The sequence below is a fragment of the Tarenaya hassleriana genome, unplaced genomic scaffold, assembly GCF_000463585.1.
Source record: "Tarenaya hassleriana unplaced genomic scaffold, ASM46358v1 Cleome7, whole genome shotgun sequence".
Taxonomy (NCBI): Eukaryota; Viridiplantae; Streptophyta; class Magnoliopsida; order Brassicales; family Cleomaceae; genus Tarenaya; species Tarenaya hassleriana.
Window position 1 is genome coordinate 1,921,498 of NW_010969548.1, and position 18,114 is coordinate 1,939,611.

The 18,114-nt window shown below is 40.6% G+C and overlaps 5 protein-coding genes across 5 annotated transcripts in view; 1 reads left to right on the forward strand and 4 right to left on the reverse strand.

Annotated features, from left to right (window-relative positions):
* LOC104800779 (putative tRNA pseudouridine synthase) overlaps window positions 1-2,259 on the reverse strand; it is a 2,770-nt gene extending 511 nt beyond the window's left edge. The window contains exons 1-7 of the mRNA XM_010523695.2: window positions 1,983-2,259; window positions 1,862-1,897; window positions 1,485-1,597; window positions 1,249-1,397; window positions 1,016-1,160; window positions 477-923; window positions 6-301 (exon numbers count right to left, since the gene is read on the reverse strand). Coding sequence (XP_010521997.1) covers window positions 6-301; window positions 477-923; window positions 1,016-1,160; window positions 1,249-1,397; window positions 1,485-1,597; window positions 1,862-1,897; window positions 1,983-2,241 — 1,445 coding nt within the window. The 5' untranslated portion in view covers window positions 2,242-2,259. The remainder of the gene's footprint in view (window positions 1-5; window positions 302-476; window positions 924-1,015; window positions 1,161-1,248; window positions 1,398-1,484; window positions 1,598-1,861; window positions 1,898-1,982) is intronic.
* Window positions 2,260-2,427: 168 nt separating this feature from the next.
* LOC104801534 (protein TIC110, chloroplastic) lies at window positions 2,428-7,602 on the forward strand. Its single transcript, XM_010524844.1, is given in 16 exon segments — window positions 2,428-2,840; window positions 2,842-3,042; window positions 3,122-3,181; window positions 3,291-3,414; window positions 3,501-3,569; window positions 3,682-3,780; window positions 3,908-3,974; window positions 4,263-4,327; window positions 4,408-4,502; window positions 4,763-4,890; window positions 4,976-5,076; window positions 5,208-5,424; window positions 5,708-5,862; window positions 5,958-6,083; window positions 6,206-7,183; window positions 7,333-7,602. Coding segments are annotated over 16 exon segments (3,147 nt in total). The 3' UTR covers window positions 7,582-7,602.
* Window positions 7,603-8,021: 419 nt separating this feature from the next.
* On the reverse strand, window positions 8,022-8,860 carry LOC104800780 (biogenesis of lysosome-related organelles complex 1 subunit 1). The gene is made up of 3 exons (XM_010523696.2): window positions 8,634-8,860; window positions 8,331-8,536; window positions 8,022-8,232 (listed from the first exon to the last, which is right to left on the reverse strand). Exons 1-3 carry the CDS (start codon window positions 8,788-8,790, stop codon window positions 8,140-8,142), a joined length of 456 nt encoding a protein of 151 aa, XP_010521998.1. The 5' UTR covers window positions 8,791-8,860; the 3' UTR covers window positions 8,022-8,139.
* Window positions 8,861-11,012: 2,152 nt separating this feature from the next.
* Window positions 11,013-12,521, reverse strand: LOC104801536 (LOB domain-containing protein 13-like). The gene is given in 3 exon segments (XM_019200943.1): window positions 11,013-11,559; window positions 11,647-12,005; window positions 12,087-12,521. Coding segments are annotated over 3 exon segments (1,038 nt in total). The 5' UTR covers window positions 12,441-12,521; the 3' UTR covers window positions 11,013-11,234.
* A 1,630-nt stretch (window positions 12,522-14,151) lies between these two features.
* Window positions 14,152-16,835, reverse strand: LOC104800781. The gene has a single exon (XM_010523698.1). The coding sequence runs from the start codon at window positions 15,040-15,042 to the stop codon at window positions 14,515-14,517; it is 528 nt and encodes a 175-aa protein (XP_010522000.1). The 5' UTR covers window positions 15,043-16,835; the 3' UTR covers window positions 14,152-14,514.
* Window positions 16,836-18,114: the final 1,279 nt, after the last annotated feature.

The following is an 18,114-nucleotide window of genomic DNA, read 5'->3' on the forward strand; positions in this document are numbered from 1 at the left end:
ACTCTTTCCACGGAGATTTCTCCGAGTCCAGCAACCTCGACACCTGCGGCAGCATCACCGACCTGTAAAACCCGTCCACCGCCTCTGCAATCTCTTCTGCTTCACCCATTGCTTCCATCTGCGGCCACAGAACTTTCTCGGGAAATTTCCGGGCTTGGAAACTGTTGCCTCTCAAGATCAGTACTTCGGATGGAGCCAGAGGCAGGACGATTCTCGAGAACTTGTTCAGCGACAGCGTTATGATGTCCCTCGGTAGCAGCTGACGCTTCACAGCCACGGCAGTTCCTACCATCTTCCGTATCTGAACAGATCGGTTCAACAACTGTATCAGTTTTATGCTAAGGACCACCATTATCAAACATTAGAACATGACAGAGGAAAACAGACAGCTCAGCGTGTTTTCCTTCGCAGTTTACAGATGACATTCTCAAGCTGTTGATCATGAATGTAACATAAAAACCGAGCTTTTATAATACCTGATGCAACATAAAGGACTCGCCCCATATGGAGATCTCTACAAAGCCGAATCCAAGTGACTTCTCCAGCTTTCCACAGCTACATCGGAGAACTTTCCTGAAATGAGAAGCGCTTAGTTTATCTGTCTCGTCTGGTTCATGCAACCATTTCGCACGTATAACCAGATTTGAGCTCTGATTCGCAGAACCGTTCACTCGAGAGTTATCAGATTCAGCAAGATGATCATCTGTGTCACCAGAGTTTAATAAATTCAGTTCCAACGCTTCTTCTTCTTCTTCTTCATCACCACTATGGTTTTCCTTGTTCTCGATCTCTGTAAACCCAGATTTCGATGCTTGAAGTGATTTTCGTCTCTTTGGGGGACGCCCATTTCTTTGGAATGGCCTCGGTTGGGCGTTTTTTCTGTACTTTGATCGCTGTGTGTAGTTGTGAAAAGGATAGTCCCCCTGCAAGAAAAACCAACCCCAATGGATACGAAATCATAACAACAGAAGAAAGTCTCTCAACCGAAAGAAGGAAAAAAAAAACGAAACCCCACCTCAAATTCTTTTAAAATTTCGTTGAAATCTGAAATGTGATAATTAATCTCAGCTGAAGTGAAGTCATCCTTAATCCCGATAACATCGACAGGAAGGAGGTAGGAATACTTCCGGAGGGTACACTCTCTTCTTGGATCAAAACCCCTGTGATGATGCACAATGGAAGTATAAAGAATCATGCACAGGAACAACATTGTCCTAAGAACAGAACATGAAAAAGGATCTCACTCACTTCTGCGAAGGTAAAACACTGAACACTCTGATGTTCTCAGGAAGATGCATGCTGATGAGTTTAGCAAGAACGAAGCCATGAGGATCTTCCTTCCATGCCGTCTCGGGAATCTCCATTTTCAGTGTTATTGTAGTTGCCAAAGAATGAACCTAGAAAATTTACTTGGTGACAGCTCAGAGACAGATTCACGCCAAGAACATGATCATCAAAGCATAGAACAGATGAGGAAAGCTTACTCCTTTATCGGTGCGGCTACTTCTGGCCCAAGCAATCTTATGAAGATCGCCAAAGTTGCTGTCTCGGATCCCACCTGCCTTGTATATAGCACTCTCCAATTCACCTTCAATAGCTACATTTCAAAGTTTAACAAGCGGAGTTCAGCAATATTCAGACATAATCTGAGCACAAGTTCAAATTAACCAGTCGAACACCGAATGCGTTTTCGAGAGAAAATACATCACGAGATTGGATTATAGAGCAATTAGCCGAAGATCGAATTCAGTACCAACACATATGGGACCAAGAACTGCATTTCTGGGAAAAGACACAAACTTGAAGACGGAAAACAAAAACCCAGATGAAGTTCTAGTAAAAGGCGAGGACTGAAACTTACTCGAGTGAGCATGTTCGTCGCGTTGCATCTGCAGACCTGAAACAGATAACAGAACCTCAGAAGGGGAAAGAACAAGAGCAAACAGAATTAATCAGACAAGAAACGAAAAGAAAAACCAGACCTCTGTAATCTGTGCCCACGTACCCGACCCGCATAACGACCTTCTTCTTCCGAAACGACTCCCATTTATCGGCGAGAAAGTGGACGGTCTGATTTGAAGAGGAGGGCTCGCCGGAGCAGGAAGTGGACAGCAAAGATTCGGCGGCGGAAGAAGAGCAACGCACTCCCGTCGGTGAGACCAGAACCGGGAACCCGAATAACCTGGTCGTGTACCCGAATGCCCATGGAGGAACCGCGAGGCGAAGAGACGAGACGGCCATTGCAGAAGAATGGACTTGTTTGTGTTCAGCGCCGGGTAAAATTATAGCGCCGGTGTTCTAGCTGACAACTGCACACCGTTTTACATAAAAACAAACATCACGCAGTTTTAAAGAGGATATAAAAAACACCACGACGTTTGTACGGCGTTGGTGGTGTACTGATCGGGTGTTATATGCTTATGAGTTATGCCTGATGCCCTATCTTCATCAGCTTCTCGGTTCTATCCTCTTTCCAGATTTCTCCGAGTCCAGCAACCTCGACACCTGCGGCAGCATCACCGACCTGTAAAACCCGTCCACCGCCTCTGCAATCTCTTCTGCTTCACCCATTGCTTCCATCTGCGGCCACAGAACTTTCTCGGGAAATTTCCGGGCTTGGAAACTGTTGCCTCTTTCCTCGGCTCCACTCCTCTCCGTCTCTCGAGGAGTCGTTGCCCTTCACGGCGTCGTTTTCGAGTTTCTTACCCTCGGAGCTCCATTTCTCCACCCGACCAGCCTTCGACTTCGACGCCCGCGAAGAATTCCGATGCAATCGGGAGCAAGAAGGAGCTCTCCGGAATCCAACCGGTCGTCGAGAAAATGACGCCGCCGGTGCGGCTGGGGGCGGGTGATCCGGTTCGGTGGCTCGAAGAATGTGGCGTTGGGTGGAGCCGCGTTGGGTGGAGCCGCCGGTGGAGCTGTTGTGTATGCGCTTAACTCCGCCGTACCGGAGGTCGCAGCCATCAGTCTTCATAACTACGTTGCCGGATTCGATGATCCTGGTGCCGTGACGAAGGAGGACATCGAAAGAATCGCCAATAAGTTAGTGGGCTACTTGAATTTTGTTTTGGTTGTCATTGAACACCGAATTGGTAGTAACATTACCTTTGGAACTTTGTAGGTATGGTGTCAGTAAACAGGATGAGGCATTCAACGCTGAGATTTGTGATATTTATTGCCAGTGAGTTAAGCTCGAAAGCCCTGATTCATTATATAAGAACTTGGGTTATCTCTGTTTTCTTCTAATCTGAAAATTCGTTGGTTAATTCTTGTGGGTGAATGTTGATTAGATATGTAACTTCTGTACTTCCAAGTGGAGGACAATCTCTTAAAGGAGATGAAGTGGAGAAGATAGTTAAATTCAAAAATGCTTTGGGGATAGATGATCCTGATGCAGCCGCCATGCATATGGAGGTGTTTTTCCGTATCCTTTATCTCAATACGATTTAGCCTATGTATCTTGAGTTCAGAATAACCAAGTTACTGGTTTTGTTTTTTAGATTGGCCGGAGGATTTTTAGGCAAAGGCTCGAGACGGGGGACCGTGATGGTGATGCAGAACAGCGTCGGGTTAATCACTAGTCACTTGTGCTTGATTTTTATTTAATTTTTTTGGGAGAGTCAGGAACTGGTTGGAAATTAGTGCAAGAGTGTGATCACGAGTCATTTTCTTCCAGTGCAGGCATTTATGAAGCTTATATATGTTTCGAGTCTTGTGTTTGGAGATGCATCGTCCTTCCTTTTGCCTTGGAAGCGAGTTTTGAAGGTCACTGATGCTCAGGTAGGCATCTCCTTTTCTCTTGATCCTATGATTTACTTCTTATGTGTTTTGTGTTGTGATGCATACTGAACTGAGTTGCTACACAGTGAACTGAGGTTTTTGGCTAATGTATTAACCTTACATGTAGGTCGAGATTGCCATTCGTGACAATGCAAAATTGCTATATGCCGAAAAGTTAAAATCAGTAAGCAGAGGTAATGCCAATTCTTCTTTTCAATTTTAAGGCTGGTAATAACAGTCTCGGGTATATCCATGAGAAACATAAAAGCAGGATGATTTGTAGTAGAATTATATTTTTGACCCGTTTGAGCACCTGCTCTTGTAATGTTTTCTCTCAATAAGACGTTTACTTAAATCAATCGTCAATTAATGTTTGATTTTGAAATGGATTTATAATCTAAGCTTGGTTACTGATATCACATAGTTTTTTCAGCTTAATGCCTGAAAACAGGAATGATTGTCTGTGAAACTTGGTTTTGCAGATATTGACACTGAAAAGCTCATAAGCCTCAGAGAAGCACAGCTCTCTTTCAAACTAAACGACGAGGTACTGTATTTCTATCTCACTATGACTCTGCTCTCTCTAGTGTAAGTTAGCCTGATACAATAGTTTTTATCATCTTGCAGCTTGCGGAGGACTTATTCCGGGAACATACAAGAAAACTTGTTGAAGAAAACATTTCATCTGCTCTCACCATTCTTAAATCTCGTGCACGAGCAGCGTAATGATTTTTCTTTCGTTTCAGTTTACAGAAATACTTAGATTTCTTATGTTTAAATGTTTTCCTAAGTTAAGAATCTTAATATTAATTTTGGAGTGTAGTTTATAAGCTGGAGACTTCTTTAATGTATATTTAGTTTTCATTTTTAAGGATAAGAGAAGTAAAGCCTAGAAATGTCAGTTTTATGAGCTTTTCTGATAGAAAAATCCTATGGTTATAATCAGTTCAGCTCTATGTAAGCTAATGAATTGTTTCTCCAGGAAGGGCATCACTCCTGCTGTTGAAGAGCTTGACAAAATACTGGCGTTTAATGATCTGCTTGTTTCTCTGAAAAATCATCCCGAGGCAGATCGGTTTGCACGTGGTGTTGGTCCTGTTTCTTTGATAGGTGAGATTCTTTGTTATGTTGCTCTTCTTTTCCCCCCATGAGAGTAGAAATTCCAGGCACTTATTGTTGGGTATCTGTGGCTCAGGAGGTGAGTATGATGCGGAGAGGAGAACGGATGATTTGAAGCTCCTTTACAGAGCATATGCTACAGATGCTATATCAGGTGGCCGCATGGAGGAAAATAAGGTAAAACTATACCATCTTCTAGCTATGATTAATTGTGAGTTCTTCATGGATCATATGTTGCTGATGCTGTATCTAGTCTGTCTTTTCTGGTTCAGTGTCTCATTTCTAATCACACTTCTCCAAAATGATAGCTTTTGGCACTGAATCAACTGAGGAACGTACTTGGATTGGGAAAACGGGAATCTGAAGCTATTACTCTGGACGTTACATCCAAGGCATACCGTAAAAGACTTGCTCAAGCCTTTTCTAGTGGTGACCTTGAAGCACAAGATAGTAAAGCAAAATACCTCCAGAGGCTCTGTGAAGAGCTGCGCTTCGATGCACAAAAGGCAAGCCAAATCCATGAAGGTATGGATATTATTCTCTTTTGATATGACATCTTCTGGTATATTATCTCTGGGCTCTCATCAATTTGGCATCTGGGTCAAAGCCTGCACAAAGGCTGACGTAGTGATATGTACAAACCTGATCAGGCCAGAGTGGGCTGTACATGCTATTTGATAAAAGCATGGTAGTTTGTGCATAATACTATGGGTTTGTTTAGGGATCGTCTTCATCATTTGGTTGGAATATGGCATGGACTGGGTTCTTCTTATCATATTCCAACAACTGCCCTTTTCTTTTTGCTCAGAAATCTACCGGCAGAAGCTTCAACAGTGTGTGGCCAAAGGAGGGCTGGATGATGAGGATGCTGCTGCCTTGTTGAAGTTAAGAGTCATGCTCTGTGTTCCTCAGCAAACTGTCGAGGCAGCTCATGCCGACATCTGTGGAAGCATATTTGAGAAGGTTTGTTAATCAACACATGTTTGCTTCTTGTCTGTCTTGATCCATCTGTCTTCCATCTTCATCGGCTTTATCATGTCCGTTTAATTCATTTCCAGGTTGTCAAAGACGCAGTTTCTTCCGGAGTTGATGGTTATGATGCTGAAACTCGCAAACTAGTGAGAAGGGCTGCTCATGGTCTGCGTTTGTCTCGAGAGGCTGCCATGTCTATTGCTAGCAAGGCTGTGAGTATAAGATAATTAGCCTGTGTTTCACTATTTAGCCAAGCTTTTATATGAACTTCGATTTTTTTTTTCCTGAAAAATTCGTATGAAATAAAAAATATTAAACCTTTGCGTTTCTGCAGGTCCGTAGGGTTTTCGCAAACTATATCAGACGAGCAAGGACAGCAGAGAACCGGACAGAGGCAGCAAAAGAGCTCAAGAAGATGATAGCTTTCAACACGCTTGTTGTTACCGAACTGGTGGCTGATATTAAGGGAGAATCCTCCGACAAGGAGGCGGCTGTTCAAGCGGGAGAGCCAGCTCACAAGGACGAGGAATCAAAAGAAGCGGAATGGGGTTCTCTCGAATCGCTCAAAAAGACAAGACCCGACAATGCACTCGCTGAGAAGATGGTTAAACCCGGCCAGACTGAGATAACCCTTAGAGATGACCTTCCTAACAGGGACAAGACCGATCTCTACAAAACCTATTTGCTCTACTGTCTAACCGGAGAGGTCACGAGAATCCCGTTGGGGACCGAGATAACGACGAAGAGAGATGATTCTGAGTTCTTGCTTTTGAATCAGCTCGGTGGAATTCTCGGATTAACTTCAAAGGAAATAGTCGATGTTCACATTGGTTTAGCCGAGCAAGCTTTCAGGCAACAAGCTGAAGTGATTCTGGCTGACGGGCAATTAACAAAGGCTAGAGTGGAGCAGTTAGCCGAGTTGCAGAAAGAAGTGGGCTTGCCTCAGGAGTACGCCGAGAAGGTGATAAAGGGCATAACCACTACGAAAATGTCGGCTGCAATTGAATCGGCGGTTAACCAAGGGAGACTGAACATAAAGCAGATACGGGAGCTGAAGGAGGCAAACGTCAGTCTGGACAGCATGATTTCTGTGAGTTTGCGAGAGAATCTCTACAAGAAGACAGTGGACGATATCTTCTCATCAGGAACCGGTGAATTTGATGATACCGAAGTCTACGAGAAAATCCCGGCTGATCTCAGTATTGATAAGGAAAAGGCGAAAAGAGTTGTCCATGATCTTGCCCGGACTCGCTTGTCAAACTCCCTTATTCAGGCTGTGGCTCTACTCAGGCAGAGAAACACAAAAGGAGTGGTAAGAATCCTTTTACCTCTTTTACATGAATCTCCTTAGAATGTTCTGCTCATGGGCACGGATTCTTATAATTGCTTGGGCTCGTTCGATATCGAACTCTGAATCAAATCCTCAAAACGCTAAGAATCTCTTGGTGAAATGGGTACCAGGTCTCGTCGCTCAATGATTTGCTGGCATGTGACAAAGCTGTGGCAGCCGAGCCAACGAGGGGGGATGTGCCGGAGGAGCTGGCGGATCTGTTAGCCATCTATATGAAGAGCGAGCCAGCCCCTGCACCTGAAAAAGTCTCCCGGCTTCAATATCTTCTGGGCATTGACGATTCAATGGCAGCTGCCCTCCGCGATATGGAAGGAAGCGTATTCTCTTCTGCATCTGAAGAGGGCAACTTTGTGTTCTAAGCTCTTCGGGTGAAGGGAAGAGCTACAAGACGAAGGTATCTGAAGTGTTGTAATGCTTATGGATGAACGAGATTTTGAACTTACCAGCCTGTGAAAAATTTTGTACTGCAACAGGTGGGCAGCCGAGCCAACGAGGTGGGATGTGCCGGAGGAGCTGGCGGATCTGTTAGCCATCTATATGAAGAGCGAGCCAGCCCCTGCACCTGAAAAAGTCTCCCGGCTTCAATATCTTCTGGGCATTGACGATTCAATGGCAGCTGCCCTCCGCGATATGGAAGGAAGCGTATTCTCTTCTGCATCTGAAGAGGGCAACTTTGTGTTCTAAGCTCTTCGGGTGAAGGGAAGAGCTACAAGACGAAGGTATCTGAAGTGTTGTAATGCTTATGGATGAACGAGATTTTGAACTTACCAGCCTGTGAAAAATTTTGTACTGCAACAACAGTTAGAATGTGGGTGTTGAATATTGAATCGAAGGATTTCGAGTTTAGAATAATAAGGCAAATTCCCGATATGTGCTCCTTTGTACAATCACTATACGAATTGAATGAAGTCTCTCACTCAGTGATCTTGATGAATGTTTCGGATCGCTGAAGCGATTTTCTTGCAATCGTACTCCATCGTCTTCATCCAATTCTCGAAATCCCCTATTTCCTGCATTTCCATCACGAACACGAACTGGAAATTAGAATGCGACATTTTCCGTTGCTGACTAATCACGTTTTTGAGTATATCATGATCTGAATCCCAACCTTAATGGCGGTGTTAATGGCGTGAGTGGCGGCCAACCATTGATCGGTCTGCTTCCCGAATCGCGCTATCGTCACCGCCAGATTCCGTATCTCCGCCTCTATCCTCTTCTCGTTCACGAAGCACTCCTCCACTCCTCCGTTTACCGCTTCCACCAGCAGATCCGCCGCCTTCGCCGCGTTCCTTATCGCGTCCTTCCTCGCCTTCTCTGTTTCACGTCGCCGGAAATCTCGGCGTTTTCTACCCTCGAAATTTTCTCGGGAAACAAACAGAAAATGTTAAAGGGAATGAAGGCAGTTACCGACCGGTCTGCTCCCGGAGCCGGAGAGACGATCGCTGGTGATCCTCGATCAGCTGAAGGAGACTCGATTCCAGCGTTCCTGCCTCCGCTTCCGGCATCTGTTTATCCGATGACGGCACCACGCGCCCACGCGCCGCCGTCAGGGACATCGACGTCTTCATCCTAACTCCGCTTTCTTCGGCCCTGAATACCCAAAGCCCATGGACATCCCTTCTCAATAATTAATTATTTGTGTCTCAGTCGTGTTATCTCTTATATCTGCTGTCGCACTACGTGTCGTTTTACTACCATTGAAAACGTCGTGCAGTCTCGATCTTTCGTTTCAGATTTTGAAGGAGTCAATGAGATTGGTCGTTAACGAATAAAGATGATTACTTATAATATTTTGTAAATTAAAATAACTCTATAAGATCTAGGATCTAACATAACAATTTCATTAAAATTAAAATAAGTTGAATGATTCTCACATTTGAATTTAGTTAAGGAGAAGACCTTGGTGAGTGTGCATTAAAAGTGGACTTCCCATCGTCTATGTATATATTGCCAATACTTTATTTTGATATCAACCCTTAATTTGCATCGTCCAAACGAAAAATAAAATAGAGTAACTTATGTATGTATGGAAAATTTAGTGAAATATAATGATACTTCTTTAAGATATTATCATATTTGTAAGCAAACACCTTTTCCAAAATGTCCTCTCTTGTTTTTAGATTTAAGCTGGGTTCATTTTTCTTTTTAATTTAGGGTTTAGCTTCCAAAGAAAATTATGCATGCTTCTAAAAAAAGTTGGTTTTCAAAAAATTATAGAAATAATAGTATTTTACGAAAAAAAATTTAAAAATGAGATTTAGGGTTTTATATATTACTAAATTCCACCACTAAAATGCTTGCATTAACATTTTATTTGTATATTAGAAGGAATTCAAAAAATAAATAAAATGTAAAAGGGAAAACTATATTGTATTAAATATATAAAATTTAAACGAATGACATATAGTTTTTATAGGAAGCAGATTTGATCTGAAATTAATTAGATACAATTTTTTAAAAAATCAAATTGAACCAAACTTAATTAATACTAAGTAATGAAGGGGACTAATATATATATAATTGATTTTCCAAAAACAAAATAATGGGGAAAAATTGAAACCAAAATTGAAACCCTAATTATCACATACAATATGATTGTTAGGCGTTGTGTGTGTGAGCTGTGTAGATGCCATGTGGAATTAAGAGAACGTTAATCCAATTAATGAAGAAACTATGGGACTATATATGCGTGATCACGAAAACATTAATTATATAAATATCGTCATGTGACGGCTCTGTTAGATATTAATGCAAGATCATATTGCTTTCGTTGGTCTGATTAATTTAATATAAGTTGCATAATTAAACCATTATATATATATATATATATATTGATTTATTAGTCAATGCAACCATTTAATGTGAAATATGACCCAGGGTTATAATATAATCAGGGAGGCTTATTATTCGAATCTGTGTTAATCGTCAAAATTTTCTGATAATTGGGGATTTGATATTAATGCCAATGAGGATTACGTGTTCGTATTTTTTTCCCTTGCAATAGCCTTGAAACCTATGAATTTTCACATGAATGATTGGGAGAAAAAAGCATCTATAGCCCGTGAAGCAAACATAGCGTGCAAGCAAATTCCTTGTCGCGTGCAATGTCTAAATACTACAACATTCAATTCATCAAGTTGGTTTCACAGTTCATACATACATACATACATATATATATATATATATATAATAAAGAAACAAGATAAATAAAATATTGTTGATATATATAAACATTGCGTTTAGATTTTGTAGGTCTACGTCTCCATGTGTCCAGATGACATGAGCGAAGAAGTTAAATGTGAACTTCCGAGTCTTGGCGAGGCCAGTTATATACATTAATTTCACAGATCTATAATCAAAACAAATTTTAAAAAAATGGAACCATATATATATACAATGAAATATACTTGCGTAAGTTTTGCTTGTCTTGTTCATGAAAGGACGGACGAGCCATTGTATTGATTGTAAATAATAGGGGTGTAAAATGGACGGACCGGGCCGGATTCGGACCGGGTTCAATTCGGGCCTGGAAGATTTCAAAATTAATTTCGCTAACAACAATAAATTTATCAATGAACCATTCATTACTCTATAGATTCGTCGATCATCATTGAAAATCACCATATTCGCTATATCGTAAATTACTGGACTGTCCCCTAACCAGCCATGACGTATTTTTTTCCACAATGTGATATTGCGACATTCGTATATATAATACGATCCCCTTTTTTAATTATGCATGGAAACTATACACGTAAAACTCATACGAAGTAAAAAAATGAAAAGAAGATGGACCTAACGCATTTATTACGAAGTGTAATCAAGAGGTCCAAGAACCATACAAATCAAACATTAATTTCCAACTTCGTTATTCCACACGTCTAGCTAGGGCTAACGTACGATATCCTATGAAATAAAGTTTAAAAAAAACAATATAATATAACTCTTCAAAAAAAAAAAAACGAGAGAGAGAGACGGAAAGAGATGACCCACCAAATAAAAGGAACGACGATCAATCGAAGTAATGAACATTGTTGTCGCTAGACATGGAGTTGCTGTAGCCCGCGGCCGCGGAAGACGACGGCGGATTGTACATGGAAGCCGTGGCGGATGAGTTCGAATTAGATGAGGACGACGACGACGAAACCACCACCGACGGCGAAGGCAACGCCAGCGGCGGCGTCCTCGGAGGAGGAGGCGGGGGCAGTGGCGGTTCGGCTGTGCAGAGAACCGGACAGAGGCAGCAAAAGAGCTCAAGAAGATGATAGCTTTCAACACGCTTGTTGTTACCGAACTGGTGGCTGATATTAAGGGAGAATCCTCCGACAAGGAGGCGGCTGTTCAAGCGGGAGAGCCAGCTCACAAGGACGAGGAATCAAAAGAAGCGGAATGGGGTTCTCTCGAATCGCTCAAAAAGACAAGACCCGACAATGCACTCGCTGAGAAGATGGTTAAACCCGGCCAGACTGAGATAACCCTTAGAGATGACCTTCCTAACAGGGACAAGACCGATCTCTACAAAACCTATTTGCTCTACTGTCTAACCGGAGAGGTCACGAGAATCCCGTTGGGGACCGAGATAACGACGAAGAGAGATGATTCTGAGTTCTTGCTTTTGAATCAGCTCGGTACGGACGGCGGCGAGCTCGGCCTGGAGGGATTGAATCTGGTGCTGAAGGGCTGAGATCGCTCCCATGCATCCGTACACTGGATCTCTTAGCCTTAGGTTCGCCTCGTAGACCAGACTGTTCGCCGCGTCCGCTCTCTGGCTCTCTGGCACTTCCTGTCCAAAATTCATTGTTACTTTATACACGTATATATATATATATACGTATATATGTATAACATTAGGTCGAAGGATTACCAAGAGAAGCTTGGAGACGTTGCTTGCGCCGAAGACCTTGTGAACGGCAGCGAACTTGTGGGGTTCGCGAGGGGAGAAGTAAGGAGAGAAAGGACACTCCTCCGCACAACGGCGGCGGAGCAACTTGCAGGCGGCGCACGGCGTGACGGTGTTGAGCATCGTTCCGACCGTCGGCGCCACATGTCTCCTCCCCATCACTCCTCCTTCCCCGTCGGAAGACAAAACGGCATGCCCCCCCGTCGTTTTGGTGATGATGACCTCTCTCTTTATTTTCTTCCCTATCTCGTTATACTCCCCAATTTCCTCCGTCTCTTGGCATCCAAGCATGCTATAGTTAAGAGGGCTTGTGAGCATCAATGGCGGAAAGAAAGGAGGAAGAAGGAAGAAGATTTAGGTGCTTAAACAAAGGAAAAATATGCAGAGGCCAAGGGGTGAAGCTTGGTCTAATGTCCTTTATTAATAAAATATTTTTTTACCTAAATAATTCTATATATTTATTTTATATATCTCTCTCTCTTAATTTCTTCGTTGAAAATTTTGTCTAAGAGAATTTAATGGCTTAATAAATTAATAATACTACAAATATTTTTTTTAATTATAAAAACGAGTAAGTACACGAGGGAGACAAACTAGCTAATAGCATCACAATGAAATGAATGTATGGTTGATGACAGAGAGAAGATATATAGTTTTATTTTTACAAATTCTCAAGTTGGTCCTTTCGTTTATCATGCCATTACCAAATATCGGATCATTGGATCACATTACGATTGTTTCCATAATCGATTGAAAAAAATTCTATTCGAATATTATTAAAAAAAAATCACCAAAAAAAATTCTTAAACCTTGGGTTAAATATTATATATATATATATATATATATATATAAATGAGTCGTTGACGCGTTCTTCTGTAGCGTGGATCACGCTACATCAATACATGGGCCCAATAGTGATGTCTAAGCCCATTTTAAAACCCATTATCATCACGTAGAATTGCGAATTTATTTATTTATTTATTTATTTATAGTCAACGCCTTTAATTTTATTTGGAAAGTTTCTATTGTGCTATATATATAAAAATATCACTTGATGAAACGAGTAGTCCAAATGTTAGGTTAGCGAAATTGATAGATATAATATAGTAACATGAATTCTTAACCTTTAAAGTATGAGCATATGGAGTGAAGGCTCAAAATTACATATATACATTATATTTTATATACAGAAAATATAAAAAAAAAGTGGGGGCAATAATGGACATGTGGCCTCACGTGGAGAGGGTTGCCCGATTGGAATCCTAATTAAATGCTCAAATAGTATAACGTCATTTTTTTTTATATAAACTTGAAAAATTGTTGTTTGTTTTTTGTTCCTCAATTAGTCACATGACTCATATGGAGGTGTGGTGGATTTAGATCTCATATGTTAATTTTAAATTACCCAAAAAGCCATTTATAGAATTTTCATTCATCGAATTACAGTGTGTGTTTATATAAGTTTAAAAATATAATAAAAATTAAGATGTCCAAATCAAAGGAATAGAAGGTTAGCGCATGTTTTTTTTTATAATCCGAAAATTTATCGAGATTTTGGTCTAATTATATCTCCCAGAAGATCGAACAAATTCGGGTGAATACATCTCTACGTTTGAATTTGAACTCATGATAAAAACATGTGTTCCAATTAAACCAACAAAGTTCGGATAAGGTTAGTGAATGTTATTATGTCAATCATCATATACACACAAACTAGGTTAGAGATTAGATGACTAACATGTAATAATAAATATCTAAACAAAATATATATTTGAAAACTATAATAGTGTGTGTATATGTGCATATATATACACGTTTATCTGTATATTTCCTATATTCGCAACGAAAAATATGATGTATTATTATTCCAAAATTCTTGTAACAAGAGAATTTTAACGTTGGAAGATTTGACCACAATACTACAAAAGGGGAAGTGTTTGTCATAAAAAGACTAAAGAAGATACAAGAACAGCAACAGCATTAACGGAATCCTACAAGACCATTTACCATATGGTAACAAAAATCTCTAGTCATATGGCTTGTAAATTCATCTAAGAAACAATCTATCAAAGATGTATGGAGAATTCCTGGAGATAATCGTTCTTGAATCTTCTCCATAATTTACAGACAGCATCTGTCAACATTGAAGTGTCATGCTCCAAAGACTTGGGAACTCAAAAAGTAAATCTAACGAATCCGTAAAACCTAACAATGCCCCCAACTCTTACAACACTTTATTTCACTTCCATGTAAAGATCAGACACTGATACAATTATAACTCTGATCCATATTTCTATTCAGTGAGACGTTGATCGAGTAAAAATCTCACACACTTCGAAGATTACAGCAACAGAGAGCAAAGAGATTAGATTTGCGGATTGTGTGAGAATGGTCATTTGGCATCTCTCAGTAACACATTCACGATCGAAGCATAGCATCCTCCGCACTTGCTTTGATCCGATCCGTACCCGAACCAGATTCTTCTGTTGGGAGCTCGATTCACTCCCCGGAACTCCGATGTCTTTGCCGGAGATGAAGGGACGGAGCACGACAATGATCCCGAAGAACAAGCCGATGAAGACGACGATGACGGCGAAGAACACGCCGGAGACGACGGCGCACTCGCTCTCCGGCTACGGTTCTTGCGGAGGACGGAACCCAGGAGAGTGTTAGGTTTACGGTTTACGGTCTTTGGGGAAGAACAAGGGTAGAAGTACGAAGGCGGAGGCGTGAGTGGAGGAGCTGGGACCGGATCGGAATCGGAAACGGAAGCATGTTTGAAAAGCCGTTTCGGAGTTCCCGGCTGAGATTCCCATTTGAAGGGCACCGAGGCGGAGGATCCGCCGAAGTAATCTTCGCCGGCGGCCTCTCTGTTGAGGAGCTTGGTCGTGGAAACCCTAGAATTGTCCAGTTGGGGCATTGGGGCGAATCAAAGACGTGATTTTGCTACCTGGGTTTCCTCTGGGTTAAGTTACTGAGCTCGAGATGAGGAAGATGCTCGAGTTTTGGTTGGTTAGTTTTTTTTATATTTCAAGGGAAATAGATGGAGAACATGAGAGAGAGAGAGAGAGATTCAGATTTGAGAGTTTGGCATTCTTTAAGATCTTATTTTATTATTCTTTGTGGAGGTTTTGAATTCAAAATGAATATACAGAGTTGACCTTGACACAGTAGGTGGATGAAGATGGTGAAGCAAACAGTTTCATGTTTTACAGACATGACTCACAACATATCAATTACTTATCCCATTACCACTTCCTGTTTGAAGGTTTCCTTGTTCCAAAAAAAAAAATATACAACTCTGCAAAATTTGAGACCTTGTCGTCAAGTCTATCAACTCAGGGAACTTTTAGCTTCTTCTTGATGGATCCAACTCTGCAACTCGGCCAAGGAGTCAGCAGATCTATCACCTGAACTTCACCCGATATCCGGAGATGGTTTCTCGACCGATCTCTAGTCACAGCCTTTTGATTTTCCTGTCCCATTTTCTACACTTTCATGCAACTGATCTTTGATAGCAATGTCTCTACTTTACCAGTTGCGTCCTCAGTGTGTCTTCTTCTCCAGCTCAGACAAGCATGTTCCATACAGCAGTCTCTTCTGAGGGAAAGCCACTGGTGTTTGCCAAAACTGTCATCAATTACAGCATTTGGCTCTTGCGACTCTTTGCTGCAAATTTCTTTCTCACCGAGAAGGCAATTATCCGACGCTCCTATGGCATTCCAAGGTGTTTGCTTGGGTTATTATCACACCACATCCTCCTCGTCCCTAACATCGAAACCATCTTCATCGTAAGATCGATAACCATCTATCTCCGTGGAACAGGGAAGCTCGTCCATAGGACAAACTTATCATTTGATCTCAATCGATCACTGTGAATCTTCTACGTCGTCATCAATAAATCCACACCTAAAAAGTCTGTATTCCCGAGTCTCATTCTCACATCAAGCGTATCTTCCTTCCAGGTTGCACCCATGAAAGATAACAGTGAATCTCATGATTCCCATCAAACAAGCCTTAGAATCAATAAAACCCACGAGCCACAAACCGTTCCGATTTCATCATCAATCTGATCCACACGTTATATCCATGAAAAGCGCAGTGATTTAGTACGATCTACCTCCGAATCCAATTGGAGGTAAAACCGAAGACGAATCCTCTAGAAGCACAAATCAACGAAAAAATTAAAGCGCACAAGCCAAATGAATCAGGCAACGCAAAAAACAAAACAAAACAAAACGAGATCAGAGCAAACAAACGAAACCCAGAAAGCAGATCAGATACGAGAAATTATCCGATGTAGTTATGAACCTTGTGGCGCGGGGTAGAGGAGGTGAAGAGATAGATAGCAAGGAGAGAACATTTTTCATACCGTTGGAGGTGATTTCACGCTCTTCTTCTTCTCCGATCGGATCTAGGGGGTTTAGGGTTTCTCCCCCTCTTCCTCATTCTCCTTTCGTGAAAAATTCGACCGTTGGATGACAACAGAAGAAGGCCATCTTCCTGACCGTCACCGTCATCAGATGTAAACAGTTGTCTTCTGGGCCTAAAGCTGTCTGAAAGGCCCAGTCCTTAATTCAGGCCCAATACAAGCCCATTCAGAAAGGTGGGGGCCATCATTACGCGGGAATTATCGGGAGAGTGTCGGATCTGCTTTGTAAGATCGCTTTTACTCCTCTCTGGCGTCATCCATTGCCTACGTGTCATTTCTTTTTTATAAGGTAGTTTTTACTTTCTGTGTTATCTCCTTGTCTGTTTTTTTTTTGTGCTTCTTTGTCGTTTTATACCCAACTGATTTTATCTGTATTTTCAATGAATGTATATTTTGTAAAATATTATATAAGATAAATTTTTTTACCTATAATACATCTTTATAGTGGAATCTAAAAAAATTTAGCGGTGTAAATTTAGATTCGAGATTCGAAGTTCGATCTAACCCATTTCAAAAATTAGTGGGTTTTGGGTTAAATTTTCTGGCAAAAAAAAATCGAGTTTTTGGGTGGATTCAAATCAATCCGAAAATCTGATATTTAAAATAAAAAAAAATTAATATGTATGAAAGAAATTATACGGTCCGTTCCAATCCGATCCGACCCAAAATATAACATAGAGCCGAAAAATCGGATCAATTCGAATCTGAATCCGAAACCGAAACCTTTGAACCGAGTGCGGAGTTAGGTGAACCGGGCCGATATTGACACCCTAATATTTCCCCATGGAATTCGTCGATGATTGTAGTAAAAAAAAATTGGAATTTGTACAGGTTAATATATTGATTTATGCAAACTACGTGCGATCTACTGTTGGTGATAACTGTATTATTTTCTCGGAATCGAAGAATAATCTTACTCTTTGTTGAAAATAGTAGTATATGCATGCACGATTGCTTTGTTTAATATCCATTTTAAAAATATTATAATCGGAAAAACACTGAAACACCGTTCATAATTATCCCATAAACAACGACAAACACGATTACGTATTATTATGAAACCTAAACTTTAAAAAATATGTAAAAATATATATAAATTTTAATTTAATTTGACAAATAAATATACCAAATATTGAAATTTACTAAAAAAATCTTTCAACTTTTCAAATCGAAAACAATTTTATACACTACACCATTGATAATTTTACTTAAATTGTTTAAAATTGTTTCATAAATATATTTTAACAACTCTTAACAATTTTTATTCAAAAATAATTTCATATTGAGATCTTACTGATATCTATTCGACTTTTCGACGAATGTCTAAAAAATTATTTTCAGATTCAAAAGTTTATATATTTTTTTGCCACATTTGTATATTTAGTTGTCAAATTAAAATTTGATGTGTTTTTTTGTATATTATCTAGAGTTTGTATATTTTTATGGGATTTTTTTATATTATTGTTATTATAATGATGAGAATTATAATAAAAAAGTGCCAAGTTGGATAATCAACAAATAGATAATGCACGACACACGCTCTGTCTCTGAGTAGAAAAG

Coding starts and splice junctions, on each gene's coding strand:
- LOC104800780 (XM_010523696.2), bottom strand. CDS start 8,790: ATGAAGACGTCGATGTCCCTGACGGCGGCGCGTGGGCGCGTGGTGCCG. Junction 8,537..8,633: donor CCGGCTCCGGGAGCAGACCG/GTCGGTAACTGC, acceptor GACGTGAAACAG/AGAAGGCGAGGAAGGACGCG. Junction 8,233..8,330: donor CCATTAACACCGCCATTAAG/GTTGGGATTCAG, acceptor ATGGAAATGCAG/GAAATAGGGGATTTCGAGAA.
- LOC104800781 (XM_010523698.1), bottom strand. CDS start 15,042: ATGCCCCAACTGGACAATTCTAGGGTTTCCACGACCAAGCTCCTCAAC.